Raw genomic sequence first — 16,854 nt, forward strand, 5'->3', positions numbered from 1 at the left:
ATCCCTAGAAAACTCGTTGACACATGACAGTTTTATTTTTTAAACAGGCTGTACAGCCGGCACGCACAGATCATAGAATACTAAACAGCCATATCTGGTGTCCCTTATCCTAGCACTGCCACCATCCGAATTCAAAAATTATAAACGTTTTTAGTGGGGTTGCCCAAAAAAAAAGGATGCCCATATCTGAAGTATGTACTTTTAGGGTTCCGTACACATACAATACTTCACTATCACACTACACTCATCATTTCTATATGATTCTACATGACTATTATTTATATGACGGATTTCAAGGACCCAGTGTGGTGTAATTAGACTTGGTGAAGTACTGGGTGAAGTTTCGAGTATAATGCAGTGTCAGGTGAAGTGACGGTTCTAGAGCAGACTGTGCGCGTATTTCTTAAGTACTACCGTGTGTTGTATATTATGAATATTCTCCTATGAACCTGCTTCCTTCCTGTCCCGGAACACATCCGTAACAATATTTATTCAGTGCGACCACAGACATATTAGAGTGCGACTGATAGTACTACCGTTTATTATAACTGATTCACTAGTTCTAAGCACACCCTTAGTTTTTGTTTAGACTATAAAGCTCAAGTTGGTTGAGGGGAGGCCTGCGCCCAGCGGTGTATAGGTTTATGAAAATTTTATATTATAAACGAGTTAGGACAGGAACAAAAAATAAAAAACGCTATAAACTTAATAATTAGCTATATTTGGGTCCCCTTAGGGCTAACTTACTACATATACATATTGTAAAACGTAACCAATTAAAAATAAAGATACTTTTTTATTATTCTTGCATATTTCTATGGCTAACTACGATATAGTTTACAACACATACAACATAATATTTTTATTATTTTCGGGTGGGTCTTTGAATACCGGAGGTTGATATGATTACTGTTAACAGTGAAATTAGAAGGTTAAACGAATAAAACAGTCTTTTTTGACGTGACTTATTGTAGATTTGCCGCAGATGGCATTAACTACTTGGCCGGACAAATGGGGAGCGCTGAAGGCTCTCACCCGGTACAACGTTTAAGACAACAGGCCTGAGGGTGCCCAGTTGGGCGCGAACCTCGGCTCAGGGCGTCGTCTGAGAGGAAAAATATTTGAAAGAATTAATCGACCCTAGTGGGTCGATAGCGATAAGCGCTGAATGAGGGAGAATAAAACACTGTACAATGCCATTTATATTGATTTTGAGCAACAAACCCAGGAAAGTCTTACGTAAGTTGGTCACATACGTAAGTTCTAAATGGATATTTTAACGGTAATAATATTGACTTCCGGTGATGAAAGAACCACCCTTTATCCTACTTAAAAGTAGTACTACAGATGATATAACGTGAACAGTAGCGCCACAGTTACTTATTACATAAACCTAGCGGACAAAACTGACAACTTTTGACAGGTAGCATTTTTAATTTCGGCCAGCGGGTTTAGCACCGTAAGCGCGCGAGTCTCTCGCCTGCCATACGTCACCCGTCACTCTCTCACAGTACTGCACAGAAAGAGACAGATGATCTCTGTCGCGGCGAGAAAGAGTCGCGTGCTTACGGTGCTAAGCCTGCTGGTTTCGAACAACATAACAAAAAATAATTGATTTCACACACAGGAAATACAAAAATACAAAACAAAAATGGAACGAGAACAAAGAAATAAAGAGGGTAATTGTGGGCGTTACTAGTATAATGGTGCACATTCTATCAGACACAATTGGGTAGTTAAGTCAAAGATAAATTATGGAATTCTGAGTACTAAATAAAGACAGATCTAAAGGTGTCAAAAAAGTTTTCTTTTTTCTATTTAACTTTTTTATGTATTTTAATAAAGAACAATGTAAAGTGCGACATTTTCTCACGTTTTTCTATGACTTCATACAAATGCCATAGTAATGCCTTATTTTGTAAACTAACTTAGTATATAAGTTTTTGTTACTGACCCTATGGATCTTATATGTGGTCCGAATAAATAATTTTTGATTTGATTGTCATTTCGTGTTTTGACGTTTAGTTTAAAAAGTAACTCACCTAACTACTCGGAAACTACCCTATTCCTAGAACTAGCTCCATCTCTTTCTCGCAACACCAATATTCTCTCGCAAGTGAAGGACGGTGCTATTTTAGAGCTAACAAACACAAAATTATGTTTGTCCGCCAGGTTTGCTACCAATCTTATGGTATGGCTTAAATATCACTTATATTATGTTACATTTATTGTATACTATATTGCTCCGTCGACAAAATACACAAGTATTCAGGTCTTAAACGGCGTTACCATGTACGGTAACGAGCATTAATATGTATACACTTTGGTACCATGTCACATTAACTTTTTTGACAAATTGAACTGTAAGTCTCACTAAATGTCAAATATGTTAGTGCGACAGAGTCCTAAAGTGGGTACATTATATAGCTCATGACTATACTTGGGAGTTAGAATGTGGCCTATTTAATGAATTCATATAAAAAACAATACTGCAATTTGACATCTCTTGCCATTGCTCAATTACTTCGGTGACAGAACACTCCGTAAACGAGTACCGTATCTGCAAAACATGCTGCCAATCGACATACCTACGTCAGGAGTGCAATATAAAAAAAATCCGTAAATGTTTATTTAAACATCTCATCATCATTATGCAAAAGATCTCTTAGTTATAAGTTAACGGTATTTTAAAACAAAATGATTTTAATTCCAAACGAGGAATTGGTTTCAATATTCAATATTCTTTATTCCTTATATAAAAAAAAAATACTTACTTTTATATGCGCAAATGTCAAATAGCAATATTGCTTTTTAGATGGATTGCTTCGAGTTTCTACATTGACATATCGTGTCCTTTTCCCAAAAATAACATTCGGATGTGAATTTTCAAAATTATGTATTTATTTTTCCGATGTGTGGGTACCTAGCCTTTTTAACTGAATAAAGAAATTATTATTATTTATTTTTTTGTTAACAAAACCTCGCCTAAACGCGCTAGTTTCAATTCAGGTAAAAAATACTGTCACAATTTTTGCCCGGGGTTTACTGAAGAAAACCACATTTCAATTTGTTTTTCAAAACACATGAGATTCCCGGAAAGGTTGCGCAAAAGAATAGTATACTGAAACTTGAAAATTCTTAGTTATTTTAGCCAATCATAGGATTCTATATGTCAAGATAGAAACTTGAGTTACACGAAGTAAAACGACCAACTGCGGAACCCACTGCGCATAGTCCAACACGCACATGTTACTTTTTTTTAAAATCAGCGCCCTGTCGACGAAGCTAAAGTTAAGCCATTAGTTATTCTTAAGAATAAATAAATACATTATTTTAACACGTTCCTTTTTAGCGATATGAATGTGAAAAAACTTGATTATGAAATCTAGTATGGAAAAAGGCGGTGTGTTTAAAAATAAAATGTTTTCTACCATAATGGAGCGTTATCTTTTGGCGAAGCTGATTTGCATTTTTTTGCAATTGGCAATAAAACACAAATCACTTTAGCAAAAAAAAAAATGGATGCGTCAGTTAGCAAAGTTAGCCGCGATTATTTGATTCCTTCAACACAGCATGTACTTTTCGCAAAAAACCTACACTTCGCAAAACGACTGTTTCTCATAATTTATCTTTCGCAAAATCACACTTCTTCATTATCCAATTTAGAAGGTAACTAAAAAGTTATGAGGCTACTTAGAAAACGGGAATGCTGGGCTGGGAACCAAATTACTGAAATTGTTTGACAAGACAACATTTTCTAACGTCTAGGACCCTGTGCCGAGGTTTTTCTTGCAGCTACTTTTCCTTGGCTATATTGTAGGCGGATGAGACGTTCGACAAAAAATATATAAATTCATTGCGTCTACTGGTCAGGGAAAGGAATATTATATTTCCAGGAAAGGAATACCTCCAGGCCAGCTTAAGATTTTTATTGTTTAAAAACACACCGCCATTTTCCCTTTTTTATTCTTACAAGCAAGAAATGACTTAAGGAGTGTGACTTATTCTATGTTTATATAAAAATACAGTTCAAGAGATGAAAGTAGTAGGAAAATACAAAAAATGGCGAGTGGCGACCTAACGTTAAAATTCTTTTTTTTTGCAGCTTTTTTTCTTTTTATACACTTCGCTTAACGACAGTCAGACTAACTGTAAGAGAAATGCGTGACAACTATACAATTTCCCAGCGATTCGATGAGCACGGACATATTACCAGTTTTCACTAATGACTTCACTGATGACTTCGCTAATGACTTCACTGATGACTTCGCTAATGACTTCACTAACGACTTCACTGATGACTTCACTAATGAATAACAGAAATACCAAAACGCTATTAAAAACCTCAGTTTCGGTAAGTATCTAGCTTATAATACGGATATGATTTGAATAATATTAATTTATTTTTTAGTTAACAAAAAGGTTTAATTTTCACAGAGTGAAATATTCTTTTTTTTTTGTAAATTAAATAAGTACGTAAGTACATTTTGTTTATCAAATGGTACATCCACATTATTTCTAACTTAACCTAAACAATCAGAGCTTTATTATTTTGGTTTTAGTCAGTTTATAGAGATTACTCTCAGCCCTAAGTCCTTCATTTGTATAGTTGTCACACACCCTATATCAACTTAAATACATCCTACGTGGCTTCGAGTCAACATCACAAGAAAATTTCCCATAAATTATTTTGTCTCATGTATCAATTCTGAAATATTACTTATTCATTGACAATAAAATTAATAATAATCATTCGTGCACAATTTGAAAGATCACAATTGTAATAAAAATAATCATTTTTTTAACATCATTTCTTACCGAAATGTTTGCAAACTGTTATTAAGTCTGATCAATATTTGGCCCGAATGTTGACAAAATTGCATAAGTCGGCCAAAATGCAATATTTGGCTCAATATTGACAACTGTTTAAATTGTTTAATCCAAATATTACTGTATCTTGTCTAAATTTGAGTTCAATTAATTCGCACTACATTTTTGTTAACATTTGGCCTAAATATTGCTTTAGAAACATTAGGCCAAATACTGCATTATGACCGATTCATGCAATTATTTCAACATATTGGCCAAATATTGGCCCCGATTCCTGCAGACACCTCTTAATTTTACTTTAAGTTATACCTGTCATTTTCTTATCCGCCGAAAAGGAAAGAGACGGATGATTGACAGCTCTTAATTTTGGGAAGAATGAGTAAATGAATGAATAACCCGGGCGAATTAAAATCTCTCGCTGAATTATCTTGCTGGTATGCAAACCGTTTGACGTGTGCTGTCAACATAATTCTGTCGGGTTATTGGCCAATGCAAAATTTTTGGACGGTTGTTTTAGATTTGTGCTTAAAATTGACGTGTGTTCCATAAATTCTATGCTTGTTGACTACCCGTCCCTTTCCTTTTACACGGATAAGAAAATGACAGATATAACTTAAAATAAAATTAGATGGTGTTTACAGGAATTAGCACCATTGTTACATTTTCAACAATGTGGGCCAAATATGATTCGGGTCAAACATTTGGGCCAATATTTGTTTGTTTGTTTGTGTGTGTTTGTGTGTGCTTGTGATGATGCCCCGATCGAACCACATCGCTCAGTCTTGTGCTTAGTTCAGGATGATCAGCCGCGGAGGCAACAACCCTCGCCGACTCAGCCATACCCTGAAATTAAAAAAAATCCATTAGGTGTTAAGTAAGATGAGTTTTATTCTGCAATAGTTTTAGTTTTCGTTTTATTTTTTCTTAAACGTTGTTTAAAGAAAGTTTAGACGATCTGTTTTTCTTTTTTTAATTTTATTTTATATCAAGTACTAGAGTACTTACTATAGTACTGTAGTAGTAAGTAGTAGTAGTATTTTAAAGGTTGCCTGGAAGAGATTGCTACTTAGCAATAAGGCCGCCTATTGTACTAATTCAATTTCTCTTTTGTTTTGTTTTTTGTTTTTTCCTGTTTGTGCAATAAAGTATTTGTTATGTTATGTTATGTTATGTACCTATTGTTCTTTTTAATTTGCTAACTTCAGTTTATACTTCTATGCTTCTATGCTGTTCTGGGAGCAAATAAAAAACATAGAAAACGTTCAGCCGCTTATCTTCCCGGGCATGTCGTAAAAACCGACAGAGGGATTGTGTCCTCTAACATGATGGACTAATGTTATGGGCGATAGGCTGATCCCTTATCACCATAAGGTTCATCATATCCAGCTTAAGACATCGTATCAACAGTGGCTGCGAGTTGTCTTTGATTACTTGTGGCTCTGCCCACCCCATTAGGGATAACGGGCGTGAGTTTATGTATGTATGTATGTAGTTTATACTTTTTATTATCAGTGTTGTGTGCGTCTATAATTGGCAGGCATACCGGAACTTTCCCTATGTGTATTTTATCTTGTGTGTTTGTGTATGTACTGCTCATTACTGCTGTTGATGTACCATAATAAATAAATAAATAAATAAATAAAGATGATCCGTGCTTCCGAAGGCGCGTTAAGCCGTTGGTCCCGGTTACTACTTACTGATTTAAGTGAGTAATCGTTACATGAGCCATGTCAAGGGCCTTTGGCGGGTACAGAAATCGAGGCAGACCGCGTAAAAGATGGTGTGACGACCAAAATGTCTATCGGAGGGATTGGCCGGAGATCGCGAAGTCGTGAGGAGTGGAAAAATGAAATCCTTTGCCCAGCAGTGGGATTTAATAGGCAGTGACGGCCCTAGTAAAATATTATAGTCCTCCTTATCGTGTCCCATAAGGGCGACCTTAGTCCTGTTATGCGCTCTTGGTAGGCTGGCGAAACCAAACTTCGCTAGCTTCGCGAGCAAAATATTTAGGTGGCGCGAGACATCAGTGGCACCCTTCAGCCCCTTAAAATAAAAATTGTCGTCCACGGCCACCCGGTATGAGAAATCTGACCTGGTGTAGTTAGCTTGCGGCCAGGGTCATATAACCAAATATATTCATTTAACCAAACCAACCAACCAGTCAACCAACCAACCAACCAGTCAGTCAACCAACCAACCAGTCAACCAGTCTTGGTTGATTTTGTCCCCCCCCCCTTTCCGGCGTCCGGTGCGGTGGCACACCTCGCACCGTGCTAGGGTCTCGACTGTTGTCGACTGTTGTTGTCGTGCTAGGGTGTTGACTGTGGTGAGCTTTGCACCTTTCCCAAATGTGGAATATTTCCGGGACTGTATACGAGGTGTATGCCTATAAAAAAAAATGCATGGATGATGGTTACGTACCCAATGCCGGCCCCCAGCAGCAGCGACAGCACGTTGGTCACGAACACGGCGGCCACGGCGCGCCGCGACCACAGGCACGTGCGGCGCACAGACAGCCAGTGGCTCTGAAACCACGACACTCTTCGTTATACCACAACACTCCTCGTTATACCACAACACTCCTCGTTATACCACAACACTCCTCGTTATACCACAACACTCCTCGTTATACCACAACACTCCTCGTTATACCACAACACTCCTCGTTATACCACAACACTCCTCGTTATTTTATTTATTTATATCAGACCATGTCGTTAGTTTAATAGTAAAGCTTATAATTAACTATGTGTTATGTTGTTAGTACCAAAACTTATACATAATTACAACATACCACAACACACCACATTATACCACAACACTCCTCATTCCACCACAACACGCCACATTCCACCACAACACTCGTCATTATACCACATCACTCCTCGTCATACCACAACACTCCTCGTCATACCACAACACTCCTCGTCATACCACAACACTCCTCGTCATACCACAACACTCCTCGTTGTACCACAACACTCCTCGTTATACCACAACACTCCTCGTCATTACACCACAACACTCGTCATTATACCACAACACTCCTCGTCATACCACAACACTCCTCGTTATACCACAACACTCGTCATTCCACCACAACACTCGTCATTATATCACAACACCCCTCATTATACCACAACACCCCTCATTATACCACATCACTCCTATTTATAACACTCTTTATACCACAACACTCTTCGTTTTACCACACACTCCTAATTCCACCACAACACTCCACATTCGGTGAGTGCCGAGTGCCCGTCCCTTTCTTTTCGGCGAATAGGAAAAGGACAAGTATAACTTGAAGTAAATTAGTATAAGATGGTCCTCTAGTTATTAAATAACTTGTAATGTACCCTCATTGATTTAGAAGATGTGTTGCTGTTGCAGTTTCTTGTCATTCCTTCTCCTCAGCCATAACACCTTGCGAAATGACGTAAATTCAAAAATGTTACATTGACCTTCAACAAGTTTATCCATGATGATTACGTTGAATAAATGATTCTGATTACTGTGTAGTGGAATCAGCACCACTCTATTACCTGATGCATGATGGGAGCCGTGAGCTGCTGCTCCAGCACCTCGATGGAGGAGGTGGCCGAGGGCGGGCCTCGAGCGCTGGTCGGGTGCTTGAACCGCCAGTCCCTGTGCAAAGAACACCGTTAAACCACTCAGCAGGGTCCACAGAATACCAACGTCTTCAATCAATCAATTGATCAATAATACTAATACTTTATTGCACGGAGGGCACGTTAAGCCGTTGGTCCCGGTTACTAGCCGTAGCTACAAACCTAAACAAAATAAGTAGTTAAAAGACGCACCCGGTAGTTCATTCAGGGTTCAAGGTTCGATTCTCTAGTATTAATATTCGTAACATTTTTAGTTTTGCTTTTATTATATTATGGCATTGTCGAAATCACTTTGTAAGACTGTCCTTTGTTTGGTAAGGACTTTTTAGGCTTGAATCACCAGATTGTCCGAAAAATTAAGATGATTCCGTGCTTCGGAGGGCACGTTAACCCGTTGGTCCCGGCTATTAGCCGTAAAAACACCTCCACCAACCCGCATTGGAGCAGCGTGGTGGAGTATGCTCCATACCCCCGCCGGTTGTTTGAGGGGAGGCCTGTGCCCAGCAGGGGGACGTAAATAGGCTGTTTATGTAAGTTATATGTGAGGTATGTACTCACTTTGGTGGCAACTGGTCAGGTCGACTGCTCCACTCCCAAACCCAGTCATTGGAGTCGTCCTGGAGTTATACAAAATTACACTTTAAAACAAAAAATCACGAATTTGGGACGGAAAATTACACTTGATATTAACTCAGAATCATGGTCTCAATTAATGCTGTTTGTGAAAGTTTAATATTTATTGCTACAAATGTACCTAAAGCTCGGTGGCGCAGCGGTAAACGCGCTCGGTCTGCGATTGTTGAAGTTAAGCAACTTTCGCAAAGGCCGGTCATAGGATGGGTGACCACAAAAAAAAGTTTTCATCTCGAGCTCCTCCGTGCTTTGGAAGGCACGTTAAGCCGTTGGTCCCGGCTGCATTAGCAGTCGTTAATAACCACCAATCCGCGCTGGGCCCGCGTGATGGTTCAAGGCCCGATCTCCCTATCCATCCATAGGGAAGGCCCGTGCCCCAGCAGTGGGGACGTTAATAGGCTGATGATGATGATGATGAAGTGTACCTAAATAAATATTAGTACAAGGTGACCACTTACTCTCCAGCAGTTGATGTAGACCCCCTTGAGCTCGTCTTCCGTCGACGGCTCCAAGTTGGGGCTGTTTGGCGGGGACTTCGGGCTGGAGGGGAAACAGAACAATATATAAAAAAAACATACATAAAATACCATAAATAGCCAATGGTGGTAGTTGGTAGAACACTTGCCTCTCACTTTGAGGGCGCAGGCTCGAATCCAGCACAGGCCTAAACCAATGATTGTCGAATTTGTTTTCGAATTCATGTTTCGATCATAAATTATTATCACGTGCTCAGCGGTGAAGGAAAACATCGTGAGGAAACCCACATCTCCGAGAAACGCATTTTCGGAGGTGTGTGACCTAACGTGTGGCTGGTTTTGCCTTCGAGGGTTGGAAGGTCAGACAGGCAGTCGCTTCTGTAAAAAACCGGACCTGTCAAATCTTCAGGTTAGGTAAGCGGACCCTGTGAAAAACGGGATAATGCTGGGAAGAGATGAGCCTATATACGTGGTAGTGATGTGCCGGATCGTTAAAAATGTATATCCGCGGATACGGATCTGAATACGGATATTTAGTGTAAAGATCCGCGGATACGGATACGGATCTTTATTTTCTTAAAAAAGTCTTAGTTTTTCTTAGTTATTTCATTGTTATAAAAGTGATATTTTATCTTGCTTTAATTATAAAGATCTATCTATCTAAATGTTTGCAATATAAAGGTGCCCAATATTTGATTTTAAGAAATAAAAACAATCCGAATGGAATTTTATAGTTTTTCATTTAATAATTCTACTTAATCACCTGAAAAATATCCGTAAAAGATCCGCGTGAAAAGTAACGGATACGGATTTTTCTTTTATCTCGGATATCCGCGGATACGGATACGAATATTCGGAACATCACTAATACGTGGTACTGCTGGGCACAGCTCTCTATACCCTTAATCTGTGGTTTGGTAGTAGAAACCGTTAGAAACTCAATACTCGTCGCAGTGTCGATTTCTGAATCCATAAATGTGGTTTCGGATTGTATTCGATGTACAGTCATGAGCAAAATAATGTACCCACTTTAGGACTCTGTCGCACTAACATATTTGACATTTAGTAAGACTTACAATTCAATTTGTCAAAAAAGTTAATGTGACATGGTACCAAAGTGTATACATATTAATGCTAGTGACCGTATACAGGGTATTAGTGACATCGTAACGGATATGGAGGGGGAACCATGACTCTGAGTTGATATCAAGTGGAATTTTCCGTCGCAAAGATCATGAAAATTTTAGTGTTTTTTTTTTTAATTATTTTCAATTCCATACGTTTGCGACAGAAAATTCCACCTGTTATCAAATCAGAATCATCATCTGTATCTGAATCATCCCTCAGTTTTCGTTACGATGTCACTGTATATGTAAAAAAAAACAATGAAAGATTTATCCTTGAAAATGCGTAGTTGCATACGCACTTTAAATGCAGCAAAGTTAATTAGAATGCACGCAGAAGCCGCATAAAGGGGCATTGTAAAAAATAAGTAGTTAAATGACGCACCCGGTAGTGCATTCAAGGGTTCAAGGTTCGATTCTCTAGTCTTAATATTCGTAACACTTTTATTTTTGCTTTTATTATATTATGGCATTGTCGAAATCACTTTGTAAGACTGTCTTTTGTTTGGTAAGGACATTTCAGGCTTGAATCACCTGATTGTCCGAAAAAGTAAGATGATTCCGTGCTTCGGGAGGGCACGTTAAGCCGTTGGTCCCGGTTATTAGCCGTAAAAAAAACACCTCCACCAACCCGCACCGCATTAGAGCAGCGTGGTGGAGTATGCTCCATACCCCCTCCGGTTGATTGAGGGGAGGCCTGTGCCCAGCAGTGGGAAGTTTATGTTTATGTACGTTTTCAAACAATTTATTTTTGATAATAAATATCACAACAACAAAATCTCACGCGTATGTCCCAATGGGGTAGCCAGTGGTACAGCCATCGCAAGATGACGATGAACGTGATAGGTAGTGAGCGGTATCGCCGTCTATAATGGTCGAGACAACTGTGTTAGTGCAAACTGCACTTGAGATAAATTAATAACTCGGTGTACGGTCACGAGCATTAATATGTATGCACTTTGGTACCATGTCACATTAACTTTTTTGACAAATTGAACTGTAAGTCTCACTAAATGTCAAATATGTTAGGTGCGACAGAGTCCTAAAGTGGGTACATTATATTGCTCATGACTGTAAGTCCGGTACCGGACTTCGAACCGGGGCTCCCCGTTTGAGAAGCAAGCCGTTGAACCACTTGACATTAATTTGTAATCAAATACTAGAATTAAATGCTTATAGCTAAACTTAAACAACAGCCTCCGTGGTCTAGTGGTTAGAGCGTTAGGCTCACGATCTGGAGGTCCGGGTTCGATTCCCGATGGGGACATTGTCGAAATCACTTTGTGAGACTGCCCTTTGTTTGGTAAGGACTTTTCTGGCTTGAATCACCTGATTGTCCGTAAAATAAGATGATTCCGTGCTTCGGAGGGCAGGTTAAGCCGTTGGTCCCGGCTGTTAGCCGTAAAAACACCTCCACCAACCCGCATTGAAGCAGCGTGGTGGAGTATGCTCCATACCCCCTCCGGTTGATTGAGGGGAGGCCTGTGCCCAGCAGTGGGACGTGTATAGGCTGTTTATGTAGCTAAACTTAAAACGACGGTTCAGTACGATCTACTCTGAACCGGCGTGCGTGTATGAAGCGATTGATGAATGTGGAGGAAGCAAGAGAAGTGTGTCAGGATCGAAGCAAATGGAATTCTATAGTCTCTGCTTACCCCGGTGGGAAATAGGCGTGAGTTTATGTATGTATCTATGTAGCTAAACTTAACTTTCATCTTTTTTGGGGTTGTGTACACGTTTTCACAATAAAATACCAGACAGTGTTTTGAATTTGCCAGAAAATAAATTTAAAGCTCATGTGAAGCTTACTTTATGTAAAAAAAGCTTATAATAAGAATAATGATTACCTAAATGATAAAAATGCCTGGTATTCATTATGTTTCTTTAATTATTAAATAACTTGTAATGTATACTACATTGATTTAAAAGATGTGTTGCTGTTGCAGTTTCTTGTCATTTCTTCTCCTCAGACGTAACACCTTGCGAAATGACGTAGATTCAAAAATATTAAATTGACCTTCAACAAGTTTATCCATGATAATTACGTTGAATAAATTATTCTGGTTTCTGATTCCAGTGTCAGGGTTACTATTGAGTCGCCAAAGGCCCCTGACATGACCCATGTAACGACTACTTACATCAGCAAGTAGTAACCGGGACCAACGGCTTAACGTGCCCACAGCTCGGAACATCTTCATCAATTTAAGAGCCACGCTCTTGTCGGTGTAGCATTTTCCATTCCAGTCTATCAAAGGCCAATTCCTTGACTTCCCTATAAGACACGACGTTAATCTTTTCTTTAATCTTCCATGTACGTTCTCGGCTCATCTTACTTAATCAAAAATGTTAAATTGACCTTCAACAAGTTTATCTATGTTAAACGTTGAATAAATGATTCTGATTCTAACCTAGAAAACCTAGGTTCAACAAACCCGACTAAGTCAAAAGTCTAGTGTTTGCCTTACGAACGCTACGCGCTTATGATCTCCTGGTATTTTGTCTAGGTTAAGACCTAATGTTGAGACCTAACTTACCAGTCTGTGCCTAGACTAGATCTTGCGTCTCGCTCGCTCCCACGCGAAAAACGAGAAAGCGAATGCCTGTTTAAATTTACGAATGTGCGAAGGAGACAGCGCTATGTGATTATGTTACTGGGCAGAGTGAGATAGGTGTGAGGTGATGTGGGTGTGTCTAGATTTGAGACTGAATTTTTTATTACCTTTTTTTTTTTTTTTTGACGTGACTTATTGTAGATTTGCCGCAGATGGCATTAACTACTTGGCCGGACAAATGGGGAGCGCTGAAGGCTCTCACCCGGCTTTTTATTACCGTTCTTTGTGTGTTGCAAGTTGCAAAGTGCAGTTTTTAAAGGCGTGTAATGCATTTTAGAGTTTGCTTATGTCTTCAAAATACATAGATGTCACGCCAATGGTCGCTAGCGGGGTAGACAGTGTCAGAAGTCGTCACATCTTAACAATTGAAAACTTTGCTTCTACGCTGTTCTGGGAGCAAATAAAAAACATAGAACACGTTCAGCTGCTTGTCTTCCCGGGCATGTCGTAAAAACCGACAGAGGGATTGTGTCCTCTAAATGACGGACTAATGTTACGGGCGATAGGCTGATATCTTATCACCATAAGGTTCATCATATCCAGCTTACGACATCGTATCGACAGTGGCTGCAAGTTGTCTTTGATTACTTGTGGCTCTGCCCACCCCGTTAGGGATTGCGGGCGTGAGTTTATGTATGTATATACTTCAGAAATGACGCCTTGTATTCCAAAGGGTATCTCGCCAGCTACGTTTACATAAACAGCCTAATCTCAAAAATACTTTGTGATCCCTAGTTTGCTTAGCACATTAGTCTGATCACCTGATCGTCCGAAACTAAGATGACCCGTGCTTCGGAAGGTACGTCAAGCCGTTGCTCCCGGTTACTACTTACTGATGTAAGTAAGCAGTCGTTAGCCATGTCAGGGGCCTTTGGCGGCTCAATAGCCCCTGACACCAGGGTTGATGAGGTTGGTAATCCACCTCACAACGCACACGAGAGAAGAGAAGTATGTATGTTCAAAATAACCAACCGAACTCTTTCGTTTTCACATACCTATGACGTCAGTTCTCTGGCGAAGTACCAGGGGAGCATGATCGTATAGAAGCTCATTTACCTATGACGACAAGCCACGAAATGGGCTTGTAATAAAAACGAGATTTGTTCAGGTGAAAAGCGCCGCGTATCACACGGCCGAAGTACTAGGAGCACATACTGGTAATGGAGACTTTTATAACTTTGTACATTTGTATATAGATTTTATTACTTTTATTATTTTATGGGCACTAATGTATTTTATTTTATTTCATTTTTATTAATAATATTAATTTTATTTGATTTTATATATAATTTAATTTTAATTTACCTAATCTAATCTACTTATAATTATGGATATTAATCTGAAAATAATTTGAATTTGAATTACAAAAAAAGTTAAATATTTACTATTGTATTGTGATTTTAGGTTTTATAACTTACGGCGTCTGTGGTCCAGAGGTTTGAGCGTTGAGGTCACGATCCGGAGGTCCCGGGTTCATATCCCCGTGGGGACATATCCCAAAAATCACTTTGTGATCCCTAGTTTGCTTAGGACATTACAGGCTGATCACCTGATTGTCCGAAAGTAAGATAATCCGTGTTTCAAAAGGCACGTTAAGCCGTTGGTCCCGGTTACTATTTACTGGATGTAAGTGAGTAATCGTTACATGAGCCATGTCAGGGGCCTTTGGCGGCTCAATCATAACCCTGACACTAGGGTTGATGAGGCTGGTATTCCACCTCACAACCCATAAGACGAATTTTATTTATATTTTTTACAGTAGTTTATTGTAAAATTATAAATAACATTAACGCATTTTACGCCATTTTGTTGTGTGGCTAGTTGGCTACCTACCCCGATGGGAATTCAGGCGTGAATTTGCCTATGTAAGTAAATAACAAAAAAAAAAAAGTAAGTAACTATTTACTGATGTGGTACCATACGAAAGTAACAGGACTACATATTTCGCTAAGAGCTCTGCATTTGACAATTTATTGACAAGGTGTCTAGAGCAAAACTAATCCACACATGTAAACCGCCAACGAAAGTACCAGGAGGACATCAACTGATGAGAGTTGTTATTATGTAACTCGTAACGCTCCTGCCTTAGGGTAGATTTCTCAATAGTCATATTACCTATCGACTATTCGTAGAATAGCTTTTTAAATCTGTTCTTTTTTAACCCCCGACGCAAAAACGACGGGGTGTTATAAGTTTGACGTATATGTGTGTGTGTGTGTGTGTGTGTGTGTGTGTGTGTGTAAATGTGTATGTGTCTGTCTGTGGCATCGTAGCTTCCAAAGGGATGATCCGATTTTAATGCGGTTTTTTTGTTGGTGGAAATCGGTTCATGTTTTCAAGGTCATCAGGTCGTTTGTTAGGTGTGATAGGAATGTTACACGCTCAGTTTGCTTGCAAGCATATGTGGGATCTGACATTTGAAACACTAATGTCTTCTGGAACCACTGAGCTGGTCTGCTGTTAGTGTACTTTTTTTTTGGACGGGGGTTTTTTAATAGTATTTTATGCAACAGTTGTATAAGAAGGGTCAAAAAATGCGAGTGGCGTGAGTTGCGATGTGAGCCTTGGCGAACATCGCAATAAGAGACGCCACGAGCATTTTTTGACCTAGTTATACAACGTTGCATACAATACTTTTTCTACGACGACGTAATTTTAAATGAAACAAAAATTATACAAAGAAAAAAAGAAAAAAAAAAAAAAAAAAAAAAACCAAGCCAAGGCTCACATCGCAACTCACGCCACTCGCATTTTTTGACGCTTCTTATACAACTGTTGCATAAAATACTATAATTAATGTGAGTTATTGTAGATTTGACTTACTTGGCCGTTCAAATGGAGAGCGCTGGGGGCTCTCACCCAGTTATGTATTTTTATTTTCTTCGGATGTTTCACATCATCAAACATCATCTTCTCTTCTATCATCATCATCACTAAGCAAGCCACGCAATACATAACCGTGACTTAATTGTAGAATTGCCACAAATGACATTAACTACTTGGCCGGACAAATGGGGAGCGCTGGGGGCTCTCAATAGTTATATTTTTTATGATCATCATCACTAAGCAAGCCACACATAACCGAAGTCGAAACTGCATATTTTTGACGTGATTTTCTTAGCGTGATTACATTAACTACTTGTCCGGACAAATGGGGAGCACTGAAGGATCTCACCCGGTTATGTTCTATTTTGATGATGTTCCGCACCATCATCATCATCAAATATCATCATCCTAAAGCCAGAAATAAAGGCCCGGGCCGTCTAAAGTACCAGGAACACATCAACTATTACAAGTACATTGTAAGTCCTAGCTTAGTAAAGTCAATAGCAGTGAATACACGTGCCACTAGAATCTGACCCTTAATGAACACGTGGCTTTGAACTTAGATTAGGGTTGTCTATCGATTGTTATTATACATACTAACATAAATAGCCTATATGTATATGTCACCGTAAAATTGTAAATAACGTTAGATTATCATAATCCTTTTTGCATAACGTTTTTTAGCATAATAGTTTTACTTTCCCATAATAACATCTAGGAA

General features: G+C 39.1%; 1 protein-coding gene and 1 long non-coding RNA gene across 4 annotated transcripts in view; one reads left to right on the forward strand and one right to left on the reverse strand.

Moving 5' to 3' along the window:
- Positions 1-700: 700 nt before the first annotated feature.
- Positions 701-16,854, reverse strand: part of LOC126379600 (BCL2/adenovirus E1B 19 kDa protein-interacting protein 3) — a 50,629-nt gene continuing 34,475 nt past the window's right edge. For all 3 annotated transcript variants that reach the window (XM_050028416.1, XM_050028417.1, XM_050028418.1), the window contains 5 exons: positions 9,554-9,635; positions 9,021-9,079; positions 8,376-8,478; positions 7,252-7,355; positions 701-5,673 (listed from right to left, as the gene is read on the reverse strand). In XM_050028416.1, the coding sequence (XP_049884373.1) occupies positions 5,619-5,673; positions 7,252-7,355; positions 8,376-8,478; positions 9,021-9,079; positions 9,554-9,635 (403 nt within the window). In that variant the 3' untranslated portion in view covers positions 701-5,618. The remainder of the gene's footprint in view (positions 5,674-7,251; positions 7,356-8,375; positions 8,479-9,020; positions 9,080-9,553; positions 9,636-16,854) is intronic.
- The window catches only part of LOC126379644 (uncharacterized), a 72,337-nt gene continuing 57,643 nt past the window's right edge, over positions 2,161-16,854 (forward strand). Inside the window, exon 1 of the long non-coding RNA XR_007568357.1 lies at positions 2,161-2,297. This is a non-coding gene — a long non-coding RNA (uncharacterized LOC126379644). The remainder of the gene's footprint in view (positions 2,298-16,854) is intronic.

This window comes from Pectinophora gossypiella, chromosome 29 (genome assembly GCF_024362695.1).
Source record: "Pectinophora gossypiella chromosome 29, ilPecGoss1.1, whole genome shotgun sequence".
In the NCBI taxonomy this organism is placed as follows: Eukaryota; Metazoa; Arthropoda; class Insecta; order Lepidoptera; family Gelechiidae; genus Pectinophora; species Pectinophora gossypiella.